The following is a 26,373-nucleotide window of genomic DNA, read 5'->3' on the forward strand; positions in this document are numbered from 1 at the left end:
CTACACCACAGCTCATGGCGACGCCGGATCCTTAGCCCACTGAGCAAGGCCAGGGATCAAACCCACAACCTCATGGTTCCTAGTTGGATTTGCTAACCACTGAGCCACGACGGAAACTCCCTGGAATTTTTTGTTAAATAGAGAAACAAAAAAAAAGCCCATGAAAGTCACAATTCAACATAAAAGGAATTCCAATATGACATAATTTTGAGTAATTGATAGGGTCTAAAAACAAGAAACTTTGTTTCTAATAGTTGGACCTTTCTTCTTGGGGGTTGAAGATTTAGTATCATAAAATGACATCTCTTCTCTGGGTCCAATCTTATTACTTGGTCCTTCCAAGAAATACTGTGTTTCACTTCTTTAAACTATTTAGACAATTATGGACACTTGCAGTTACAGATTAGAAACTATATCTTATAAACGTTGACCTTTTTAAAGAAATGATATGGTAGACCAGAGCCTGGAAGAGCAGAGGATGAGTTCCCGGGCCAGGGATCAAGCTGCCACCACAGCTGTAACCAGAGCCACAGCAGTGACAAGGCCAGATCCTTAACCCAATAAGCCATAAGGGAACGCCAAGGAATATAGATTTTAAAGCATATATAAAGTCAGAAAGATAGCTGCTAGAAAATTAAAAATAATGTTTATGGAGTTCCCGTCATGGCGCAGTGGTTAACGAATCCGACTAGGAACCATGAGGTTGCGGGTTCGGTCCCTGCCCTTGCTCAGTGGGTTAAGGATCCAGCGTTGCCGTGAGCTGTGGTGTAGGTTGCAGACGCGGCTCAGATCCTGCGTTGCTGTGGCTCTGGCGTAGGCCAGTGGCTACAGCTCCGATTCGACCCCTAGCCTGGGAACCTCCATATGCCGCGGGAGTGGCCCAAAGAAATAGCAAAAAGACAAAAAAAAAAAAAAATGTTTATTTAATATCCTTTATTATTTAAAATATTTAAGTATCATGCATGAATTTTCTAATACATTCCAAATACTTCAATTTTTAATTTTAAACTTGCAACTAAATCACTAAATTCTTGAGAGCAGATACTTAATCTTATACTTTTCTGTTGCTTCTTCTCAATCGCCTACCTATATAACGCTAGCATCTGAATGTACTTTTTCTTTTTTTCCTCTTTTTAGGGCCGCACCTGCTGCATAGGCAAGTTCCCCCGGCTAATGGGAGGTGTAGCTGCAGGCCTATGTCACAGCCACAGCAGCGGGGATCCAAGCTGCGATTGCGACCTACACCACGGTTCACCACAACGCACTGAGCGAGGCCAGGGATGGAACCTGCATCCTCGTGGCTACTAGTCTTAGTAAACTGCGGAGCCACAACGGGAACTCCAGTAGGAATGTACTCTTAAATGTGCAAAATCCTTTCGTACTTAAGGTATCTTGTTTCTAAAGAATCTTGGCTCTTGAAAGGATTTTTGGAGTATTAAAAGGCAATCATTTTAGATGAGGAAGCTGAGGTCCCCAAAGGAGGAACCTTCACCTGGGAAAGCCCAGTTCAGGTGAATTTTCCACTACACGCCCTGCCTTCCAAACATACAACCTCAAACTCAGTTTCGGAGAGAAACCAACTGCACCTTTTCTGGCAGGTGGCCGCCAGGGGGCGCGCCACACCTGCGCACGCGCAAAACCACCTCAGCAAGCTGCGCATGCGTGGGGACCTTCTGCGTCGCTCCCTGCCGCTGAGTGGCCGCTTCCCTCCGGTGGGTTTTCCGCGGGGCGCCGGGGAGGCTGGGCCCGGGGGCCAAGATGGAGTTGGTGCAGGTCCTGAGGCGCGGGCTGCAGCAGGTCAGCGGCCACGGCGGCCTCCGCGGCTACCTACGGGTTCTCTTCAGGTAGGCGGCCAGAGCCCTGCTCTTAGCGTCCGGGGTTGGACTTGGATTGGCCGGTTTCTTGCAAAGGGGCCTGGGCTTGGGTCACCTTGGAGGATCCGCAACTCTTGTCAAGGACAACCGGCCCAGCCTCTGCCTGGCGTCCCTCTGTCCAGGGGTCTCCCGGAGAGAGGCCAGACAGAGCTGTGACATGCAGACGGGGACACATGCACTGCACCGCTGCCCAGCTTCCTGGAGCGTACCGAGCATTGCCAAACACTCGCTGTGTGACCTTGGGAAAGTTTTGGGGTTTTTTGTTTTTTTAAACCCCTTCACTGGCCTTCGTTTTCCTCCCCTGTATAGTATAGCCTTGAACCCGGTGATCCCAATGGTCCCTGACTCGTCCTGTATACCTGACTCGGCCGAGCAGCATCGTCCACCGAAACCGACTTGGGGACTCAGAGCCGAATGAAAGAGCCAGGATATATTCGTATCATTTTAAGAAGATGAGCTATTTTAGCTTCCAGATTTCCTGAAGGTGTTTGCTAATTCCAGTGTTTCATGGCCAAGGGATAGGAGATAAAAGTAGACTTGTCATTTGACGATATTGCATTCATAGGTTTTAGTGTACCCAGGCGCAGACGTTGGGTCAGTTTCTCTTTTCTCGTGCAGTCACGATCCTGGGATCACACCAGCAGGGATTCTAGAGCTCTTACCAGAAAGCTGATTCTTCCACAGTGGGTGGCGGTGAGCCTGAGGCTGAAGGCGAGATGTAGACAACCAGTGACCATACCCAGCAGCTCTTCGGTTTTCTAGTTGGTGCAGCTGCCTGTGTTTGTGAAAGTTGGTACTCTCTCTGTACATTTGTGTTGTGAACAAAAGAAATCATTTGTTGTCTTTTGGACATTCCCAGGGCAAACGATGTGAGAGTTGGAACCTTAGTAGGGGAGGACAAATACGGAAACAAATACTATGAAGACAACAAGCAGTTTTTTGGTGAGTATAATAGTTTTTTTGGTATGACTATGGAAGTAAGATTGGAATTTGGTTTGACTTTATTTTCTGTAATGTACAGGGAACTTTTACAAAGTACTTGTAAAGGGATGACAAACTCAATAGAAAAAGGAAAAAGATAATTCACAGGAAAAGAAAACTAAATGACCAACAAAGACATAAAAAGATGTTTATCCTCACTTGCAGTTACAGAAAAGCAGCGTTATCTTTTTTCACATATCAAATTTTGAAGTACTTGCCACTCTGATAGATCTCGATGTGGGGAAATGCCATAAAAGTGTATAGGTTAGTGCGGGACAGTTGGTAAATTTTGTCACAATTTACGTTGCGCTTTTTTTTTTTTTTTTTTTTTTTTTTTTGCTCTTTTGTCTTCTTAGGGCTGCATCTGAGGCATATGGAGGTTCCAGGCTAGGGGTCTGATCGCAGCTGTAGCTGCCAACCTACACCAGAGCCACAGCAACGCAGGATCCGAGCCACATCTGTGACCTACACCACAGCTCATGGCAATGCCGGATCCTTAACCCACTGAGCAAGGCCAGGGATCGAACTCGAAACCTCGTGGTTCCTAATCATATTCGTTTCCACTGTGCTACGACGGGAACTCCTACACTGTGGTTTTTTTGGGCCTTGTCCTCACCATGTGGAAGCTCCTGGGCCAGGATTCAAACCTGCACCATGGGTCCTTAACCTGCTAAACCACAGGGGAACTCCCCATTGCACATATCTTTTATCCAGCACTTCCACTTCTAAGAATTCACCTCAGATATTCTTGCAAAACAAAGACAACCTTTGTAGCATTGTTTTAGTAGTAAATTCTAAAAGCAGCATTCGTGTTCGTCATCATCAGTTGGATACTTGTGAATTACAGATTTTTTAGAGTACTTTGGTATTAAGAGTGATATAAACCTGGGAGTTCCCATTGTGGCGCAGCAGAGACGAATCCAACTAGTATCCATGAGGCTGCAGGTTTGATCCCTGGCCTTGCTCAATGGCTTAAGGATCCCGTGTTGCTCTTTCATTTCACAGACTTGGTGGTTTTCCTTTTTCTTTCTTTCTTTTTTTTTTTCCCCCAGCATGAACTGTGGTGTGGGTCACAGATGTGGCTACAATCCCGAGTCGCTGTGGCTGTGGTGTAGGCCAGTAGCTATACCTTGCATTCGACCCCTGGCCTGGGAACTTCTACATGCCAAGGGTACAGCCCTAAAAAGACAACAACAACAACAAAAAGACCAAAAAAAAAGGTGGAATTTTGGAGTCTGCGTATGCACATTTCAAATTTATGTATAGGAGTTCCCATTGTGGCCCAGCAGGTTAAGAACCTGACATAGTGCCCCTGAGGATGCAGGTTTGATCCCTGGCCTCACTCAGTGGGTTAAGGATCTGGCCTTGCTGCAAGCTACAGCTTAGGTTGTAGATGTGGCTCAGGTCTGCTGTTGCGGTGGCTGTAGCATAGGCCTGCGGCTGCAGCTCCAGTTCAGCCCCTAGCCTAAGCACTTCCATATGCTCCAGGTGCGGCCATAAACAGAAAAATAAAATAAAGTTTTTATATATATAAAATGAGATTATTAAAGCTCAGCTCTATCGTTATGGCCTGTCCTCATGAAACCTTTCTTACGGTTTCCTCCATCTGCCTTCATGTCCCGCTGTAAACTCTTAGGATTATAGTTTACTTTTAGTTAATTATTCTCAGGGCTGATTTCTCTCATAAAAGAAACAAAGCCTCATTCAAATCTATGTTTCTTTTAATAGGTAAGTTCATGTTTAAATAGCATTAGTCAGTATTTGTTGACTATATGTTTACCTAGGAAAACTGAAATGTAGATGACTGATTGCCTATTGGCCTAAAATCCACTATAAGGATAAATGAGGGCAGTGGAGAAGAAATGGAAGCAATTACTATGTATTAGGCACTTAGGTGCCCCATACTGAGCTAGGTCTGTGTGTGAGATACTTAATTTTCATAGCAGCCTAAAGTTGTGGGTATAATCATCCTTTTCTAAGAGATTAAAAAAACTGAGTTTCATAAAGCTTGCCTAATGTCCAGTGATAATAAGTGACAGTCTTCATTAAAATTCAGGTCTTTGCCTAACTTAAAAAGTTTTGTAAATCGTGGTTAGGCTCTCAAGTATTTCACAGAAACTTGTTGGTGGTTTTTCTTTTTCTTTTCTTTTCCTTTTTTTTTTTTTTGGCTTTTTAGGGCTGCACCTGCAGCATATGGAAGTTCCTAGGCTAGGGGCTGAATTGAAGCTACAGCTGCCAGGCTACGCCACAGCCACAGCAATGCGGGATCCAAGCCACATCTGCAACCTACACCACAGCTCACGGCAACACCGAATCCTTAACCCACTGAGCGAGGCCAGGGATCAAACCCACAACCTCACGGTTCCTAGTTGGATTCATTTCCGCTGCACCACAGCGGGAACTCCCACAGAAACTTGTTAAAGAAGGCAGTCAGGAGTTCCTGCTGTGGTGCAGCAGAATGGGATGAGTGGCATCTCTGCAGCCCCAGGAGGCAGGTTTGATCCCCAGCCTGGCACAGTGGTTTAAAGACTCTGCTGTTGCTGTAAGCTCGGCATAGGTCACAACTGTGTCTTGGCCAAGGAACTCCATATGTGGTAGGGGGGCCAAAAAAAAAAAAAAAAAAAAGAATGCAGTCATACTGTTTTGATGACATGAACTGTTCTACTTATCTAACCATCACATATAATGTTTGCTTATTATCTAATAATCACCAATTTCCAAAAGGGTCTCTGGAGGTTATTGTAAATAATTTATATGGAAACATATAATTCAGGTATGATAGCCGTGAATACATACCTCTTGCCCCAGTCTCCGGAGGAGCACTCTCCTGCATACTCCAAACGACTGGGCACAGGGTCCCTCTCTAGCACTGCCTTGGCCTGGAAGCTGGGAAGAAGCACGCGTTCTCCACAAAGGGAAAGGCCTGAGCCCTGCCCCCAGAGTGGATCCCAGTCCCCTGCCCGGGTTCGGCTGCGGCAGACACTGACCAAAGCTGGCCTTAGGCTTCCAGGAGTTCGCCTTCCCTCATACACCCAGGGCTCTAGTTCTCTAACATTTCTCTTATGAAGGATCGTTTTTCTTTCTTTCTTTTTTTTTTTTTTTTTTTTTTTTTTGTCTTTTTGCTATTTCTTTGGGCCACTCCTGCAGCATATGGAGGTTCCCAGGCTAGGGGTCGAATCGGAGCTGTAGCCACTGGCCTACACCAGAGCCACAGCAACGTGGGATCTGAGCCGCGTCTGCAACCTACACCACAGCTCACAGCAACGCCGGATCCTTAACCCACTGAGCAAGGGCAGGGACCGAACCTGCAACCTCATGGTTCCTAGTCGGATTCGTTAACCACTGCGCCGCAACGGGAACTCCAGGATCGTTTTTCTTAGTAAAAAGATTGTTGTCTTTGATATGATGCAGTTACGCTTTTTTTATAAGGTTGTGTTTATTTCCTCGCCTCTCTCGAAACTAAATGATGATCTTGCATCTAGGCCGTCACCGGTGGGTTATATATACTACTGAGATGAATGGCAGAGACACCTTCTGGGATGTAGATGGAAGCATGGTGCCCCCGGAATGGTAAGCTAAGTCATCGTTTTGTTTTATTTGACCCGGCAGTAAGGAGTTTATTACACTAGTAGTTGTGGAATATCTGCTTATTTTCACGGTGGTCAGTGGTGTTCTGAAAGCATCTGTCCCAGTTATGCTGGCTGTGTGACTAGTTACTCTAAAACTTAGTGGCGTAAAACAACAATAAGGATTTATCTCCAAGTTTTTGTGGTTCAGGAAGTCATACAAGACACAGCAGGTAAAGCGTCTCTCTGCTGCAGGGTATCTGCGGCTTCTAGTGGGAGGCCAAAGGCTGGCTGCTGGAATCATCGAGTTGGACCCTGCTTGAGGTAGACCATGCACAAGTTGTATTCAGTAGCCAAAGAACAGAGGAGCGGAAACTGGTTCACAGATCCTCTTCTACCCCGCGGCTGCCCTGTGGCAAGAGGGATTTAATTTCAAAGGAATAAAACGAAGGAGGAGTGAGGCTAACAATGGAATGGGGAGGCTCCTGCCTTTGTCACCTGGGGAGGGGTGGGTCCTCCCTTCCCAAGGGGCTGCCTCTCCCTTTTTATTCTTTTTGGTCTTTAATGTCTGGCTGCCAGAAAGTCTGTCATTTAATATGCTGATGTGGTCAAAATCTTTGTTTCATGAGACTCAGGTTCTGTTGTAGGTCAGATCATTGGTTGGTCCCACCCGGTTCCCTCTGGGTTTTCTGTTTGTGTCTGGACCCAAAGGGACCTTACAGATTCCTGTTAACTCCTGCAGAAGGGGGACGCTGGCAGGTTTTGAGAAGGACACTGCTGCTCAAGGTGGGGCTTGGCCCCTCTGAGCCACGACCTGGAGCAGCTCTGGCAACAATCGGAGGATGTGTTCCCTCAGTGCTGGCTGTTAGCTGAGGGTATAGCTGGCATGTGGGGTTGCCATACCCTCAGGGAGCCTGAGCCTCCTTAGGCAGATGCTCTGAGAGAGAGCGCCAGGCTGAAGCCACGTTGCCTTATGCGAGCAAGTCTTGGAAGTCATCCCGTGTGGCATCCATATGGGTCTAGGCTGTTAGAGACCTGCCCGAGTTCAGCAGAGAGGACAGAGTCTGTCTCTTGAGGGAGGAGAGTCAACAGCCTGTCGGGACGTATGCTGGGGTGTGTGGCGCTGTGGCTGACTTTGGGAGAAAACAGTAGCTGTAGTGACACTTGGCTGTAGTGAAAAGAAAAGCTAAAAGAACTCTGCCTCTGATCTTGTTTGGCAGTTGGACTTAAAGCACATGCGATACCCTCTCTGGAGTTTGGATTTCTCTTCTGTAACATGGGAGCCCCTGTCCCAGTCTCTCAAACCTATGATTTTTTTCACATGCCAATTTTGAAATGAAATTTTAAATGCTCTTACTTGAATTACCAAGTTTTGCATCAGATATTTCAAAGCGAGTCCTTATATCTGTTTCATAGATTGCTGGTTGATACATATTTAAACTAGAGACCTTTTCTAGTTGGTTTAGGACATTTCACAAAAAACTAAAACTGTCAGGTTAGCTGTGACATTTTCAGTTGATCTTGATCATCAGAAACAGCTTGGGGCTCTGTCGAGTCGAAGCTGAGGTAGTAGTCGCTTGCCTTCTAAAGACTCCGTAGAAATCCAGGCCTGTGTCGCGCGTGGGTGAAGTGCAGATGTGAGACCGTTGGGCGCATCGGGGACGATGATGAACTGAGACGCACACACTCCGTCACAGAGGGCAGCAGCCCTGGTCACGCTGTCCAATTCCATCAGGCGAGAAGTCAGCCAAGTGGTTCTAGCTATGATTTTTCAAGAGAAAGTGGACATTTGTGTCTCTTCGTGACATTTCGTATTTTTGAAGTGCTAATTTTTAAAGGTATTTGTCAATTTAAATACAGCGCTGTCCAGTAGGCGTTGCTATGATGGAAATGTGTGTCTGTGCGTCCAGCAGGAAAGCCACCAGCCACGTGCAGCCCAGAGCACTCTGTTGTTGTTGATTTCCAGTCGTGCAGCGTTGTGGTCGGAAAAGATGCTGGATATGATTTCAATTTTCTTAAAGTTACCAAGGTTGGATTTGTGGCCCAGGATGGGATCAATCTTAGAGAATGTTCCATGTGCACTTGAGAAGAATGTGTATTCTGTTGCTTTTGGATGGAATGTCCTATGAATATCTATTAAGTCCATCTGGTGTAATGCTTCATTCAGGGCCTGTGTTTTCTGATTGATTTTCTGCCTGGATGATCTGTCCATTGCTGTAAGTGGGGTGTTAAAGTCTCCCACTGTTACTGCCCAGAGCGCTTTGAACTGTGGCTAATGCAACTGAGGAAGGGAATTTATTTGACTTAAATTGAATAGGCTACTAGATTGGATAGAATAGCTTTTAAAAATATAAGGTGAGCTGAGCAAAATGTGTAAGAGTTCACCTGCCTCCACTTTTCAACCTCTCGTCCACTATTTGGACTGACTGGGAGCATTGACTCATGTCAGGGACGTCGTTTGAAGACCACAGTGTTGGATTATGTCTTTAGTAAAACCCCTTGTTTCCTTACACTGATTTGAGGCTGGATTTTTACGCTCTTTTGAGTGGGAAATAATAACGTACGGCCTGTTAAAGTCGGAGGAACTGTGGTTTCAGGTGTGGAGCTGCCTGCCTTTTCCCGAGGGACTTCGTATATGCCAGGGGCACTATTTGAGACCAAGATCTCAAAGTGGAACGTTGGCTTTCGGAGGCAAGGTGTCCTCCCAGTTTTCATTGTTTGGTTGATTATTTTTGGGGTGGGGCTGGTCCTGAGAGTCTGTGGGAGCCCTGTGGGCTGTCTTCCTCAGATTGGTGGCCATCTTCTTCAAAGCCGCCATCTAACACAGTGTCAGGGTCTCTGTTTTGGGGGGGTGTGGGGGGTTGGGGAAGGGGACTCATTTACGTGGGATGAAACACATTTAAAACTATTAAATAGGTAAAAATCTGAAATGATAAAAGTACTATTCAGCTAAGCAAATCCCTTCATATATAAGATGGGAGATGAAAAAGAAGCTAAAAGCTATAGACGAGAACATCACCCTAGCAGGTGCCTGAGGGCAGTTGAGAACACAAAGCTGAGTTTCTTTGTCGTGTGGAGCCTCCTAAGGTCCGAGTCCTTTTGATGACCCTTGTTTGTAAGGGGAGCTGGAAAGGCCTGCGATGGTCTTTGTAGGGAGAAGTGGTTTGGGTGAGCTCAGCTGTTTGTTTCTCAGAAGCCCCCTTTGCTGAGTGCGATACATTGTAGAATTATACTCTTAGCTTTGATTTGATCCATGAATAAATTTGAAGTTGGGTTGATTAATCTTTTATTAGAGAGCCAGGTATTCCAGCTGGATTTTCTGTTTGTGGCTTCCTTTCTTTTCTCTGGACCCTTTAACTTAAAGATTTATTTTAACGCCTGTTAAAGGAAGAGGTTGGCAGGTTTTACTCATTCAGATAACTATTTCGTACCTACCAGGTGCCAAGAACTATCGTGGGCACTAGGGATACCACAGTGAATGAAGCGGAGTCCTTGCTCTCATGAGGGGAAGCAGAAAATATATATATTAGGCAACAGTAAATGCGAGGAAGCTGGCATTCATAAAGGGGTAAAGAGCAACCCCTTCCTTTGTGGAGGAGGTAGCTGTTTTATGTATATATATACACAGGGGTCAGGGAAGGCTTTTTTGAGGAAGTGACATTTGAAGGGGGGCTGTGTGGGGGGGTGAGTAGCTCCAGGCAGTAGGAACTAGGGGCGCAGATGCACCGTGTGTTCGAGATGTGTCATTTGCATTCAGAGAGCAGCAGTGTGGCCAGTTTGGCAGGGATGGAATAAGTGAGGGGAAGGTATTAGGAGATGAGGTGGGAGAAATAGCTCGGGCCCTGAGCATGTAGGTCTTGTCGACCGTGGGTAAATCCTTTGGCTCTTTTTCTGAAGTTCCTTGTACGTCCCTGGAAGGTACGGTAGGATGCGATCTATTTTACAGGTTGGTTTTTTTTTTTTTTTTTTTTTTTTAATTTTGAGAACAAATCCTAAACTGTTTGAAAAGTTACAAGTATTTGAATCATTTTAAAGCTGCCAAAACGATGTCCTATCACAGCTGAATGCACTAGTGTGTAATTCCTACGAACAAGGACATTCTCTTGATGAACCGCCTTATAACCCTCAGAGTTAGGAGGTTAACAGTGATACACCACTGCTCTCTAATCAGTCTTCAGACCCTGTTGTGTCCCAGTAATGTCCTTCATAGCAAGAGGGGTCTAGTGACGCGTTCCATGTGGATCTCACCTCTCTCTCCCTCATCTCTTTCACCCTGGATTGGTTCCTCAGCTTTTCCTTGGTTTTTAGGATCTTAGCACTGGAAAATTACAGGCCAGTTATGTTGTAGAATGTCCCTCTGTGTGGGTTTGCCCACTGTTTGCTCATGACGAGATGCAGGCTCTGCATCCTTGGCAGTAATGTCACAGAAGCACTGCCATAACCTTCACGTTGCATTCTATCGAACGGCATCTGATTCTGACTTGTCTCATGACTGAAAACTTGCCCCTTGATTGGGGTGTGTCTGCCAGGGTTTTCCATTCTGCAGTTACTCATGTTCCCTTTGCTCTTAATTAGTATTTTGTGAGGAGACACTGAGGTCATCTAACTGTCCAGTTCCTCTTCCAATTTTAATTTATATGTATGTATGTGTGAACTGTTGTTTTAATCGATGGGTATAATCCATTACTCTAATTTGTTCTTCTTTTTTTTGGTTGCCATGCCCTAGGCATGTAGAAGTTCCTGGCCCAGGGACTGAACCTGCACCACAGCAGCAACACAAGCCACAGTAGTAACAACACAAGATCCTTAACCCACTGAGCCTCCAGGGAACTCCCTATAATTTGTTCTTTTATTGCTCAGATTGAACTCATTTTGGCCAGTGGGCACCCATCAGTCTGCATTTTGGTTCCCTTTGAAATGTCTCCATCATTCTTAGAACATTTTCTTTCTTTCTGACAAAAGATGTTCCAGGTTCATCTTATACTTTCCCTGTCCCACTATGGAAACAGCCATTTCTCTGAAGAGCCTTCTGTTTATTTTCTTGCCTGCTGTTTTTTTAGGAGAGAAGAGTATTTATGATCTAATACTCTGCGTGCAAGGTATGCTTATCGCTGTTGGGGCCTCAGTGCTCCCAGGCCCTCTCAGTGGACAAGCTCAGGAATGCCTCTAAAAAGTGTCTCTCTGTGTGTGTAAATTCCTATTTCTAAATCTCTTTCTTTTTCCTCTATATACTCAAACCTGTAAGTCCACAACAATGGTGCCGAATTAGTTCAGCGCCAAAGATTAGATTACATTTACATTCTAATTTTTTTTCCCTTCCTGTACTTGCATCTTTTTCTTTTTTTTTTTTTAAATAGTTATTTATTTGATGAATTCCACTGTATATAACAGGTCTCATTGCTGCTTTCCCACCACGGGACTCCCTTCTCTCCCCCACCCCCCACCTTTTTTAGAAATGCGCTCGAAGCAGTGCATGTGGCATATGGAAATTCCCATGCTAGGGGTCGAATCGGAGCTATAGCCCACACATCGGTATTCTCCTTATTAGAAGTGAGTCAGGGAGTTCCCATCGTGGCGCAGTGGTTAACGAATCCGACTAGGAACCATGAGGTTGCGGGTTCGATCCCTGGTCTGGCTCAGTGGGTTAACGATCCAGCATTGCCGTGAGCTGTGGTGTAGGTCACAGACGCGGCTTGGATCCCGTGTTGCTGTGGCTCTGGCTGGCAACTACAGCTCCGATTCGACCCCTAGCCTGGGAACCTCCATATGCCACAGGAGTGGCCCAAGAAATGGCAAAAAATAAAATAAATAAAACTTAAAAAAAAAAAAAAATGAGTCAGGGAGTTCCCGTTGTGGCTCAGTAGAAACGAATCTGACTAGCATCCATGAGGACATAAGTTTGATCCCTGGCCTCGCTCACTGGGTTAAGGATCTGGCGGCGTCATGAGCTGTGGTGTAGGGGAGTGGAAATCCTGAAGCCCTGCCTGTGCAGTTGTTATTGGAGATGTTAGCTTTTGTGGACATGAAGCTTTTGAGTCAGGTTAGCTCCTGCGCCTCCCTGCTGTGGCTCTCATCTCCCTTGAGCCTGGGCCATGTCAGCTGGGGAGTCAAAGGCAGTAGCTCCTGGATGGCCGCGTGAACTACTGCAAAGACTCCCAGGGAGAGGAACACCCGATGCTGCCTGGCTGGCAAGCTGTGGGTCCTGTCCTCTGTCCTTCTGGGTTGTCTGGTGCCCAGTGTGGCCTGTGATGGTTTACGGTCTGTTGACTGGCTGCATAGTCTCACCCGGTGAAGGATTTCCTTTCAGAACTTCCCAGGCTAGGGGCTGAATCGGAGCTACAGCTGCCGGCCTACACCGCAGCCACAGCAACACAGGATCCAATGCTAGTTGGGTTCATTACCACTGAGCCATGATGGGAACGCCAAGGAATATCTTTAATGAACTTCTGTGGCTCACTTACTGCTCCCTATCAGGTGGGAACATTTGAAATTTTGTGGGAAAGTGAGTTCATTTGGGCTGTCTTGTCTCAAGGCTTTTTTGTTTGAATCTGTCAGCGGTCAGTAAGGCTGTTAGGTCTCCCAGTAGATAAACAGAAGGAACACACAGTGGAACATACCTCTGGGATGAGCAGTGGAGCTACACACACCTTGAAAATCAAAAAATCTGTGGCCTAGGAGTTCCTGCTGTGGCTCATCGGGTTAAGAACCCAACTAGTATCCATGAGGACACAGGTTTGATCCCAGCCTCTCTCAGTAGGTTAAGGATCCAGCGCTGCCCTGAGCTGTGGTGTAGGCCGGCAGCTACGGCTCTGATTCGACCCCTAGTCTGGGAACTTCCATGTGCTGAAGGTGCGGTCCTTAAAAAAAAAAAAAGACCCAAAGAAAAAAAATTTTTGGCTAGAACCTAACGCAGCACTCAGCTTACAGTTTGTTCCATTAAATGAATATTTATTGTACACCTCAGTATGTGTCAGGCACCTGGTGTGTTTATACATTCATATCGGTAAACAAAATATATAATTCTCTCTTATAATTAGAGTCACTTAATGAATACTAGCTGGTAGACTACTACTGTACTTAGTGTCTGCTATTTTTCTTTGGTACAGTACCTTCCTTTTCTTATCCGTTTTATTTTATGAGGTCAGCGGTGAGATATTAATTTCTTCTTTAACTTGACTGAGTAGAACCCTCAAAGTATTTCAATAGATTACAAGCCCTGTTTGTTACCACTTTTGATGGCCGTAAATTTTAAGTTGACTCGTTGCCATTATCTGTACAGCAATGTGAAATCATCTTTATTTTCATTTTTATGTTAGTAAGCCAGGTAAGTAATCAGTATCTACATGAAATCTGACAAGATAAAATGTTGTTGAGTACCAGTAGAATGGTAGAAAATCTGGACTATTTTATGAGAAGTCGTATAAAATGACTGTTTTCACTTACATCAGGAAAAACAAAGTATTTTTGTTTGTTTTGTTTTGTTTTGTGGAGTATTGAAACTCTGAAATCCTTTAAACCAAGTTTTAAAAAAGGAGAAAACCATGGATGGCTTGCCTAGATTTTTCTTTACTGTATGTATACTTTTTTCCCCACATGGTGGCACCTTTTGTTCATTTTAAGTAACATGTCTTTTCTTCCTCTGTGCAGTGCACTATTTCTGCTCCTTATGTATTTGATTTTTCCTTATTAAAATTAATGGTTAAATTACTCAAGTAATGCATAAGTACTTTTTTAAAAATATAGCACATGTTCAAGAGGTTTCTTTTTTTAAAAACAAAATAATTTTGTCCTTGAAGGTTTTTCCAGTGCCATGACATGAATAGACGGTTTTCTCCTGTAAGGTTGATTTATTTAGGGTACCTAACATCGTGGTATCAGCTTTTTTCACTTGGCAAAAGATGTTCTAGAAGCTTTTGTCAGGAAGTAAGGTGGCAGGTTAGGGGGATTACTTGGAGGCGACAGAGAGGCATCAAGGCCGATTCTTAGGTTTGGGGCTGGGGAGGTGGGTAGAGGATGGTGCTGTTGGTTCCCTTGGGAAGACCGGGAGAAGGCTGAGTTGTGAGGGTGGAGGGCAGGAATCAGAAGCCTCTTTTCTGGGTGTGTTAAGTTTGAGATCCTGTATGTTCAGAAATCCAAGTGAACAGAATGTCGAGTAAACAGCAAGATATATGAATCTGGAACAGGACAGGTCAAGCCAGCGAAGAAGAATAAAAAGTAGCTAGCAAAATAAGAGGAAAGGCAAGAGAGATGAGCATTTCAACAAACGTGGGAAATCTCGTGGTATTGACTTTTGCTGAGAGGTTACCTAAGATAAGGACAGGATTGATTTAGCAGTATGAACTTCATGGAATCTAAATGGAATCTGTTCTTGAGAAAAATGTGGAGAGATCAGAAAAATTTATAAGAACCTGTCCAGGGGCAGGAATAATCCACATACACCCCTGAGAGGCAACCACTGTCAACATCTGGCATATTTCCTGTAGTCCTTGGAAATAAATTTCTTCTGTAGTTCATAATTATATTCAGTTTTGTTTTCTCTCAGTAATATAAGCAGTTTTATGTTTATTAAAACCATCTTTATAATCATCATTAAAATATTTCCTTCTAATTATAAAAATGTGCAAATTGTTGTGGAAAACTTAGAAAATCCAGAGAAATACAAGGTACAAACAAGGTATACTCTAATTCCTTGGCCCAGAAATAAGCACTTAACATTTTGTTCACTCATTCAACAAATACCTGAGTGTCTGCTTTTGAGTAGAACAGGAATGTTTTTAAAGGATCACAGTGTAAAGAACAGGTTGAGTTATTGGTCACAGCTGCTTTATATAGATACGTCTGTGAATATGTATGTGTTTGTTTATTGTATGCAATATTTTGTTTCTCTTCCCCCTGCTCTCACTTAATGTATCATGGATGTTTTCCCCATTTCACTTAATATTCTGTTTTTCAGTTTGGGTGTTTCAGTGTCTGAGGAGCTTTGTATATAAACAGGGTTAATGGCAGTTTGGGTTTAAAATTAATGTTCTATTTATTACAGCTACAAATTTTAAAACATAGTTGTTCTTAATCTTTGAGGTTCTATTTATAAATAGGTAACAAGATTAGTACATTGAATATTTTTGCATAAAAATAAAGAACCATTATATTCTCTTATTCTTTGATGAATGTTTGATAAACTCTAATGGAAAGGATTAAATTTTCCTAAGCAGTTATCTCCAGTTGCAAATTTAGTTAATTAGATCCCCTTAAGCATCTTAGGGCACATTTATAAATGCAGTATATTTGATTTTTTAAAATACCTTCAAATATCCAATGTAGGTAGATTCACGAACCTATCAAGAAAAATGTTCCTACACACTTCAATGACTCTTGTTTGCTCAAGCCAAAAATTTAAGGGTCCTCCCCAGCTGCTTTCTGTAATAACCAGTCTATCAGCAGGTTCTTTCAGCTTTACTTTCTGAATATATCCTACATCTGATCACTACCTCTGTGATAGTCCAGACCACAGTAATCTCTTTTGTTGTTTTTTTTTTTTTTTGTTTTTTGTTTTTTGTCTTTTGTCCTTTTAGGGCCGCACCCGCGGCAGATGGAGGTTCTGAGGCTAGGGGTCAAATCAGAGCTGTTGCTGCCGGCTTATGCCAGAGCCGCATCCACGCCAGATCGAGCCGCATCTGCGACCCACACCACAGCTCACAGCAACGCTGGATCCTTAACCCGCTGAGCGAGGCCAGGGATGGAACCCGCAACTCGTTTCCGCTGCGCCATGCCGGGAGCTCCAAACCACAGTCATCTCTTACCTGGCCTTCAACCACAGCCGCCCAACTGCTTGGCTTGCATTCTTACCATACACTAGTGTTCCCAGTGCACTAAGTAATAAGAGTGGTTATTTTAAAATGTAACTCAGATCACCTCACACCTCTGCTCAGAACTCTGTTGGCTTCCTGCCAGGGTAAGAATTAAAATCCCAGATCCTTACATGGTCTGTGAGGCCTTACGGGATCCTGGCCCTGCCAGGTCTGTGTACACTGCCCTCTTCATTGCCCTGCGGACTCCTGAGGTAGCGCTGCCCTGGCCTTCTGGATTTTCCTTGAGCAGGGAGCACACTCCCACCTCAGTCGCTTTGCGTTCACTTTATTCAAGTGGCTGTTGCAGCGGTTCCTCAGACTGCCCTCGCTGAAGAGCCCTGTTCTTCTCTGGCACCGTGTCCCCCTCCCTGCTCTCGTTTTTTCCTTGGTATTGCTTATCTCTCCCTGGCATTTTACTACATGTTATTCAATTGATTGTTTCTCTAACTCCCATGCTTTTTGAAAAGCACTTTGTTCACTGTTGGGTGGCTCATGCCTAAAACAATTTCTAGCACATAGTAGTTGTTCCATAAATATTTGTTGAATGAATGCAAATATATTTAAACATACAGGCTTTTTGGATACAGTGATTTTCTTTGCTTCTTCTAGCTCTTAATAGCTTTTGTATGAATTCGATAGATGTACCTGGGATTCCATTCTAACTTCAGCCGGTCCTTTTTACCACCTTGTCCCCTGAATTATATGTTACAGTCTTTTAAAATATTATTTTCCTAAATAAATCGCCACCTCTCAATGCCAAAGAATATTGTCTTCTTCCTCTCAATGTATCTGTTTAATCTATCCTTTGTCAGATTAGTAGGGGTTGTGTAAAATACTCTTTGAACTGAATTGGAATGAGTGTTACTCAGTACAATGGGTTGCAAGTTTCTTTTCAAAATAGATCCTTCCTCATGTTTTACTTTATTTTCTGCTCCAGAAAATCAGAATTTTAAGACATTGCATTCTAAGAAACTATAAACTGCATGTTTAAGTAGATATTGCTGTGTTACAGAATGTTACTTTATAACCTTTCTTAGTTAAAATGTATAAATCATAAGCAGAAGACATAATTTGGTTTTTTTAATTCAGCTTTTGTTTAACACATTTCATTTACTATTCAGTGCTTCTGATTCTAACATTTCACAAAGATGAATTGTTGAAAAATTTCATACGTGAGGTAGGGAAATAAACTGTGTTACTCTTGGTAAACAAGGAACTACTCTTGATTCCAATTTCCAGACTAAATCTTTGTTGTGTTCACAGGTTATTAGTGTATAGTATATGCTAGAGATAGTTGTATGTAGAAAGTTTAGAGGTTTCTAGATTAAAAGAACAGTTTGAACCTTTTCTATGTAACTGTAGTGAATGACATTGTACCGTGGAATTGATGTAGAAAAAAATTTCCATTAAGTTAAACGGAGAGAAACAGTCTCTCTGCCACTGAAGTACTTAGTACTTCAAAGAGAGTGGGGTTTTTTGTTGTGTGTTTTGTTTTGTTAGTGATGGCTTAAAGTGGGATGAGATGAGGTTAGAAGTAGGTAGAACCTACTTATAGTCTCAACACTTGGACAGGATTTAAAAACCATCTCTAGCTGTTTTGAATTAGGATTTTTCCTTTTAATAGTTTTCTTTCATATTGTAAAGTAGTACATGTTTTATTACAAAAGTTTTTCAGAAAATAACAAAATAAAAGTAGCCTATGATCCTACCCCACAGAGATGAAACCACATCCCTCTTTTCCTAAGCATATGTATCCTTTGTTTTGGTTTTTAAAAGAGGTAGTCAGGGTTTGAATCCTATCTTCACTATCCTGGGCAAGTTATTTAGATTCTTGGTGCTCTAGTTTCCTCACTTATTAAATTGGGATAATAATGTCTGCCTCATAGAGTTGTTTTAAGGATTAAATGAGTTCATGTTTATAAAATGTTTAGTACAATACCGATGACTTATAAATACTACCTAGTATCATTAAGGTAAATAACTTGCTTTTCCAACTTATTAACGTATAGTGAATATTTTCTCAAGTCATGAAATACTCTCTGTACCATTATTTTTTAAATTAAAGTTGATTTACAGTGTTGTGCCAGTTTCTGCTGTATTTCCTAAATTATTCTTGGTTTTGTTCTTTTCGTGTTTTCACTATTATAAATAAACCTTAGGTTAATAGCCTTGTATATAAGCATTTACCCACACATCCTTATTTCCTTATGGCTAGTTCCTACAAGTAAGTTTTTTTTTTGTTTTTGTGTTTTGTTTTTTTTTTTTCTTTACAAATACAAATTTTTATTTTTTTAATTATTTTTTTAAGTTTTTTTATAATATTTTTTTTTCCGTTATAGCTGGTTTGCTGTGTTCTGTCAATTTTCTGCTGTACAGCAAGGTGACCCAGTTACCCGTCTGTGTATTCTTTCTTTTTTCTCACATTATCATGCTCCTTCATAAGTGACTAGATATATTTCCCAGTGCTACACAGCAGGATCTCTTTGCTTATCCATTCTAAAGGCAATAGTTTGCATCTATGAACCCTGAATTCCCAATCCATCCCACTCCTTCCCCTCGGAAACCACAAGTCTGTTCTCCATGTCCATGATTTTCTTTTCTGTGGAAAGGTTCATTTGTGCCATATATTAGATTACAGATATAAGTGATAACATTACCTCACTGAGTATGAGAGTCTCTAGTTCCATCCATGTTGCTGCAAATGGCATTATTTTGTTCTTTTTTATGGCTGAGTAGTATTCTATTGTGTATATATACCACATCTTCTTAATCCAGTCATTTGTCAATGTACATTTAGGTTGTTTCCATGTCTTGGCTGTTGTGAATAGTGCTGCAGTGAACATGTGGGTGCATGTGTCTTTTTCAAGGAAAGTTTTGTCCAAGAGTGGGATTTTTAGGTCGTATGGTGGTTCTATATATAGTTTTCTGAGGTACTTCCATATTGTTTTCCATAGAGGTTGTACCAATTTATATTCCCACCAACAGTGTAAGAGGGTTCCCTTTTCTCCACACCCTCTCCAGCAATCCTACAAGTAAAATTGCTGCATCCAGACGTGTATAAGTGTTTGGTGCTGACTGCCAAAACACCCTCACTGTACACTCTCACGGTAGATACATTCAGCTGTATGAGTGTTGATTTCTCTATAACCTCACCAATACTGGATATTGTTATTATTTTCATAAATCTTTGCCGGTTTAGCAAGTCCAAAGTTATGTCTTGTTTTAATTTTCGTTTCCTTTATTAAACTTTTTTGGTTGTTTGTCATTTTTCTTTTTATGACTTTTAACAGCTATTATCCATTTTTCTCTTGGATGTTAGACTTTTTCTTTGTGATTTGTCGTGATAGATGAACTACTTTCTGTATATTACAAATATTTTTCCCTGATTATTTTTTAATCTTATTTTCTAGGTTTTAGGATATAAACATTTCAATTTTTATGTGGTGAATTTACCATTTTTTTCTTTGTTGATTTATTTTTGTTCTTTTTTAGGGCTGCACCTGCGACATATGGAGGTTCCCAGGCTAGGGGTTGAATCGGAGCTGTAGCCACTGGCCTACGCCACAGCCACAGCAACGCAGGATCTGAGCTGCATCTTCGAACTACACCACAGCCCATGGCAATGCCAGATCCTTAACCCACTGAGCGAGGCCAGGGATCGAACCCACAACCTCGTGGTTCCTAGTCAGATTCGTTAACCACTGAGCCATGACGGGAACTCCTCTTTTTGCTTTTAATGATTTTTATTTTTCTGTTATAGTTGGTTTACAGTGTTCTGCCAGTTTCTACTGTACAGCAAAGTGACCCAGTCACACATATGTATACATTCTTTTTCTCACCTTATCCTCCATAATGTTCCATCTTAAGTAACTGGTATAGTTCCCTGTGCTATACAGCAGGATCTCATTGCTTAACCACTCCAAACGCAATAGTTTGCATACCATTTTTTTCTTTATGGCTTTTTGCCTTTGATATTAAGCTTAGAAATGGTCCTTCATATTCTATAAATACTAATATGGCTTATGAATATAAATATTCATGCATTTGTAACTGAGCACAATCCTGGGATTAAAATGCTCTCAGGATTTTGACAGATACTTAGATGCTATCATAATTCCAACAAGTTTCCATCTATTAATTCTATTTAAGTTCCTGATCAGAGCGTTCTCTTCAGCCATTGGGAAACTATGCTAAAGCCTCAGCTCTGTAACACGTACACTGTGGGACCTTGAGAAAATCATTTCAATTCTGTTTCCTCAAATTTAAAGTGTGAAATATTAGGTTAGTGTTAAATAAATGACTGAGTGGAGCTCCCTTGTGCCACAGTGGGTTAAGGATCTGGCCTTGTCACCCCAGTGGTCTGGGTTGCTGCTGTGGTATGGGTTTGATCCCTGGTCTGGGAACTTCCACATGCCACGGGCATGGCCGAAAAGCATGAGAGTGTTTCATAAACTAAAGTGGGATAGAGTAATAATTGTTTTAGTATAATGAATATTTTTACCCCAAAAATCAATCTGGAGGGGTTTTTTTAGTCTATTATATTTATTTTTTGAAAAATTGAAAAATCTGGAGTTCCCATTGTGGCTCTGTGGGTTAAGGACCCAACATCGTGTCTTGGAGGATGCAAGTTTTTCAATCCGTGGCCTCCCTGAGTGGGTTAAGGGTCTGGTGTTACCATGGTTGTGACATAGGCCTCATCTGCAGCTCTGATTCAGCCCCTTAGCCTGGGAACTTCCATATGGTGCAGGTGTGGCTATAAAAAGGGGAAAAAAAAGAAAGAAAAATGGAAAAGTCTTTCTGGGCTCAGTGAGGTTAAGTGAAAACACTTGAAATATGAACGTTCTGTCTTGAGTCCCCAAATTAATTATGTATATTATCCAAGGAAAAGATTCAAAACTGCTTATATTTTTGTCATTGTTGGCTGTTATTTGTTAATGTTTTATTTCTGGGAATTTTCTGAAAGGGAAAATTTAACTTTTTATCTTTATTAAAATCCATCTTAGAGACTTTTTATTTGCAGTGATTTTTTTTTTTTTTTTTTTTTGGTCTTTTTGCCTTTTCCAGGGCCACTCCCGCGACATATGGAGGTCCCAGGCTAGAGGTCGAATTGTAGCTGTAGCCACCGGCCTACGCCAGAGCCACAGCAACACGAGATCCGAGCCGCGTCTGCAACCTACACCACAGCTCACGGCAACACCGGATCCTTAACCCACTGAGCAAGGGCAGAGATCGAACCTGCAACCTCATGGTTCCTAGTCGGATTTGTTAACCACTGAGCCACAGATGGGAATTTCTATTTGCAGTGATTTTTTTAAAAAATCTATTTTATATAGTATACCTATTTTATATAGTATACCTTTTCTTTCTTTTCTTTCTCTCTCTCTCTCTTGCGCGCACATGCTTTTTAGGGCCGCACGCATGGCATATGGATGTTCCCAGGCTAGGGGTTGAATCAGAGCTACAGCTGCCGGCCTACACCACAGCCACAGCAACATCAGACCCAAGCAGTGTCTGCGACCCACACCACAGCTCACGGCAACACCAGATCCCTAACCCACTGAGCAAGGCCAGGGATCGAACCTGCAGCCTCATGGTTCCTAGTCATATTCATTTCTGCTGCGCCACGATGGGAACTCCTACATTTTATTTCTTAAATTTCCTGCTAGGCTGTTTCATTCTTCACAAATCGATTTCTCCATTTAGTGCTTGTAATGGCTGACCGCCTCTAATTTAAGCGAAGTAGTATATTGCCGGAGGAGGGAGAGTGTTCTTCCCCTTTTCCTTTGTATGCTTTTTCCTCATATACAGCTGAAAATTCCATCGTCCACTTAAACTCAGTTGCCGTTTGAGTTGTGTGGTAATTGTGATTTAATATCTTTGTTTTCAGTTATTTTGACACACTCGAATATATTTGAGTACTGAGTCTTTCCCAAAGTGTAATATGTTTTTATTATAAATGTTTATATCTTTTGTAGTTGTAACTTTTTGCCTTTCTTGTTATTTGTAGTCTCACTGACATTATCATCAAGTTTAAGTAACTTTATATTTTGTCCTGTAAGATAACAGTGATTTAAAAATTGCAGTGGGTGTAGTGCCAGCTCAACAGTTTTCTAGATAATAACACTGTTAGTGCATTAGTGTCTTTAATTAATTGTAATAAAAATGACACAGCGGAAAACCTGTTTTGCAAAAACCCTTTGGTGTGGAAATCTAAAAGGTATTATTTTTTTAGCCTTCATTTAATAATATGACAGAAGGGTTGTATTAGCCTAGCAGACTATAAACATTTTCTTACTTGTTATAGTTTCTTATTCTACCATAATGAGAATAAATTATCATTTACTCATTCCCTGACTAGCCAGTAGCCTTTATCGACTTAAAAAGAAATGCACAACCTGAAAGCTGAGAGTTAAGTTTTATTTGGGTGAAATGAGGACCTGAGCCCAGGAGATAGCATCTCGGGTAGCCTTGAGAAAACCCATCCGAGGGGGTGAGGGGTGAGCTAGGAGTTATGAGTTTTGGTAACAAAGGGAAGGTAGTAAGAACAAAAAATTTACAGAAAACTGGGTGTCTTTTTTTTTTTTTTTGTCTTTTCTTTTTAGGCTGTACCCATGCATGCCACATGGAAGTTCCCAGGCTAAGGGTCAAATCAGAGCTGCAGCTGCCAGCCTGTGCTACAGCCACAGCAACGCAGGATCTGAACCGCGTCTGTGACCTACACCACAGTTCACTGCAATACTGGATCCTTAACCCACTGAGGGGGGCCAGGGATCGAACCTGCATCCTCATGGTAGTTGGATTCGTTACCATTAAGCCACATGGGAACGCCCAGATGTCTCAAGGATTTTAGAGTTTCTGTGGGGAGATGTAAAGGTCTGGGCTTACTGGAATCACTCCTTTAATGTACACCTCAGCCGAACGGGCCAGTGTTTTTTGTTTCTTTCTCAAGTTCCATCAGGGCTCAGCAGCTCGCCTTGGGAGGGGCTGCACTCAGAGATGACTGACCTCTTTTTTGTTTTGTCTTTCTTTTGGAAGAACAGCCTGCGGCAGCATTCACCACCGCTCTGAGATACCCCGAGAGGAAAGGGGGCGTATCAGGGTACAGGTGATACAGGGACGGGAGGTTCCTGCAGCCCTGCTCGCAGTTCGCAGGCGTCTGCTGCTGCTCTCGTGAAGGTCGCTGCTAGTCGCGACATCAGTCGTCATGAAAGTGTAGTGTTTTTCTCGATACAAGGAGATGTAAGAATTTGGCTCATAAAATCTAAGAATATCAACTATCTGAAGACCGGTTCTGCCAGTTTTCCCAGAGCACAGAGGGCCTCACGCCCGACCCGACCTCGCGAGCTTTGCTCAGGGGCTACTGCAGGCTGGCAGCTGCCATGGCTTCTGATTTAATCCACGTAGAGGCTGATGGCAGGTGCCAAATGCCAGTTCACAGCTTCCTGGATGAACATTTTCAGATCTCATGCGTTATAAAAGATATCTTGTAGTTTTCTTGAGTATTTTCTCTTTCTCTCTGAGCTCTTCAGTTCCTCAGTTAAGTAACTGAATAGGCATATAAAAGCTTTGGACCATGATTCCTTAAATACCATTTTAACTTTCAGGAGTCTTCACAGCAATTATGTGAATAAAAATTTTCTTTCGTCACTTAAGCTGCCTCAAAAGGTAAAAGTTAAATATTTCTGCGGTGCCTTAGTTTACATCAAGCCCCTTGATGAGTAGCAGCCTTGGGTTTGAGCGGCTGGTGCAGCCTGTCTCACCACAGTTCAGAGCGCCTGTTAGTGGGCGTGGTTTACTGGTTCAGGTTCCTTTCCCTACTGCCCAGTTTGCTTTGGAGGATGTGAGGAGGAAACCAACCCAGTATGTGCAGACTTCGTTCTTCATTGTGTTAGCTGATCATGGTATAATTACCTTTAGACACAAATAAAGCAACAGTAATAGTATTTTATCTCTGTTTTTACTGGTTTTCGCCAGTTACCTAGATATGTCTATCAATTCCTGTTAGCAAATATTTTTAAACTTACATCATAAAATTTTCTCATTAGCTTTAGTCTCAGTTATTTTACTAAAACTTCCTCCGCTTGCCCTCTCTTGTGTAGCTGGGCTATTCTCTTCCTCTAACTCCCCCGACACCCCCGCCTCATTTTGTTCCTTAGAGCTGCAGTTCAGTGCCTATCACTTCATTGCTTTTCCTGTAGAGTCATCTTTGTCTTGTGAGCGCTGAGCCTTGCTGTGAATTCTCGCTCCCCTTCCTTTCCCGTGTAAATTCAACATGGCTTTCTGCTCAGTTCCACTCTTTGTCCTTTGGGCTTTCATTCTTCTTTGTTGATAGAGTGATACTTCTCTGTACTACAAGGAAATGCCCAGCTTCCTTCTCTAGGTCAGGTCTCTGGAACTTGCAGCAAATACCTTTTGACATTAAATTGTTAAACCCTTGAAGCTGAAACACTTGTGAACTTTAGGCTGTGATTTAATCATTTTATTATGACAAGCTGTGTGTCCCGCAGTGTTCAGACTTAAGCTTGAGTTTAAGATGCACACAGAGACCCTCTTCTTCAGCAGGAGCCTCATGGATTTCAAACTAGAGCTTCATGAGCCAGAGCAACCTGAGCAAACTGAAACTCCCGCATCAGCCTCTAGCATCTAACAGTAATACTGTATGTTATCAGTTCTAAAATAGATTTTTTCATCTAAAATTAGGATGCATGTTTTTTGGGTAAAGGGTTTTTTTGTTTGTTTGTTTTTTGCTTTTTAGGGCTGTACCTGTGGCATATGAAAGTTCCCAGTCTAGGGGTTGAATCGGAGCTGCAGCTGGTGATCTGCAACCTACACCACAGCTCATAGCAGCACGGGATCCTTAACCCACTGAGCGAAGCCTGGGGTCAAACCCTAATCCTCATAGACCCCTGTCAGGTTCTTAACCCGCTGAGCCACAACAGGAACTCCAGAATACATGATATATAATCAACAGTGTCTCAATTTAATTAGCATTTATTCTTTCTTAAAGATGTATTAAATAATGGCCTTTCTTAGAATTGACGATGTCAGATTTGATGAACCACAGTAATCACAACAGCAATAGCTAACATTCGTTGAGTACCTCCTGTGCATAAGGACTGTTTCTAGGACCTTTATGTGTATTAACTCATTTACTCCTCATACTATCCTTTAAGAATGTTCAGATGGGAGTTCTCTGGTGGATTAAGGATCCAGCATTGTCACTGCTGTGGCTGTGGCGTGAGTTTGATCCCAGGTACTTAAGCATACTGCAGATGCAACCAAAAAGAGAAAAAAAGAACGTTCAGATGAAAAAACCAAGGCATAGAAAAGTTCAGCTAGTTAGTGAAGGAGCTAAGATTTGAGCTCAAGCAACACAGTAGCTCCATCACTTAACCCTCCTAACCCTCCTTCCAGCACACTATGCTGCCTCTTCGTAACTGTCTGCGTTTTTTTCCCCTCTTTCAGGCATCGTTGGCTTCATTGTATGACTGATGATCCTCCAACAACAAAACCACCTACTGCTCGTAAATACATTTGGACAAACCATAAATTCAACGTGAGTGGCACTCCACAGCAGTACGTACCCTATTCCACCACTAGAAAGAAGATTCAGGAGTGGGTCCCACCTTCAACACCTTACAAGTAAAGAGAACGAAAAACAATTTAAAGATGTAAAATAAGAGGCTTTTCCTATAATTGCGCCTTCATTACTTACTGTTACCTTGATTAAAATTATTTGATTAAGCAATGTCTTTTGTGCCTTTTTGCCCTTGACTTTGTTATTTATCAACTGCAAAAATAGATGCTTACAGACATGGGTGACCGAAGTAGACTTCCGTTGGGGTAGCTGCTCGGTTTCCAGCTCCTTCCTGCCTGCATGTTTGTGTCTGCGCTCTGCGCCGCGTGACCCTGCCTCTCTGCCCTCGCTAACAGATAGGGGAAGACCTAGCGCTGAGCTGAGCCCAACAGATTTTCCTGCCGGGATTTGAAACATCAGTGGAGAGGCAGAGCGGCTGAGAGACATCAGAGCTGGAGGGATTTTATGGCAGCCTCTAAGGAGACGGTATCAGAGATTTCCTGAGTTTTGGTTCTTTCACAGTTTAT

The 26,373-nt window shown here is 42.6% G+C and overlaps 1 protein-coding gene across 2 annotated transcripts; it reads left to right on the forward strand.

Annotated features, from left to right (window-relative positions):
• Window positions 1-1,742: 1,742 nt before the first annotated feature.
• NDUFA12 (NADH:ubiquinone oxidoreductase subunit A12) lies at window positions 1,743-26,017 on the forward strand. 2 transcript variants are annotated; one of them, XM_084957598.1, is made up of 5 exons: window positions 1,743-1,844; window positions 2,734-2,816; window positions 6,338-6,425; window positions 24,829-24,926; window positions 25,735-26,017. In XM_084957598.1, exons 1-4 carry the CDS (start codon window positions 1,759-1,761, stop codon window positions 24,914-24,916), a joined length of 345 nt encoding a protein of 114 aa, XP_084813724.1. In that variant the 5' UTR covers window positions 1,743-1,758; the 3' UTR covers window positions 24,917-24,926; window positions 25,735-26,017. The 2 variants fall into 2 exon arrangements, with proteins under 2 accessions (XP_084813724.1, XP_003126763.1); XM_003126715.5 differs by lacking the exon at window positions 24,829-24,926.
• Window positions 26,018-26,373: the final 356 nt, after the last annotated feature.

Source organism: Sus scrofa, chromosome 5, assembly GCF_054392235.1.
Source record: "Sus scrofa isolate SSC_HxYL_T2T_F1_AM1 chromosome 5, Sscrofa_HxYL_maternal_Yorkshire_Landrace_v2.0, whole genome shotgun sequence".
In the NCBI taxonomy this organism is placed as follows: Eukaryota; Metazoa; Chordata; class Mammalia; order Artiodactyla; family Suidae; genus Sus; species Sus scrofa.

Excerpts from the sequence above, each read along its gene's own strand:
- NDUFA12 (XM_003126715.5), top strand. The coding sequence starts at position 1,759 with ATGGAGTTGGTGCAGGTCCTGAGGCGCGGGCTGCAGCAGGTCAGCGGC. Across the intron at positions 2,817-6,337 it reads AGACAACAAGCAGTTTTTTG|GCCGTCACCGGTGGGTTATA; the intron begins GTGAGTATAATA and ends TCTTGCATCTAG. Across the intron at positions 6,426-25,734 it reads AGCATGGTGCCCCCGGAATG|GCATCGTTGGCTTCATTGTA; the intron begins GTAAGCTAAGTC and ends CCCCTCTTTCAG.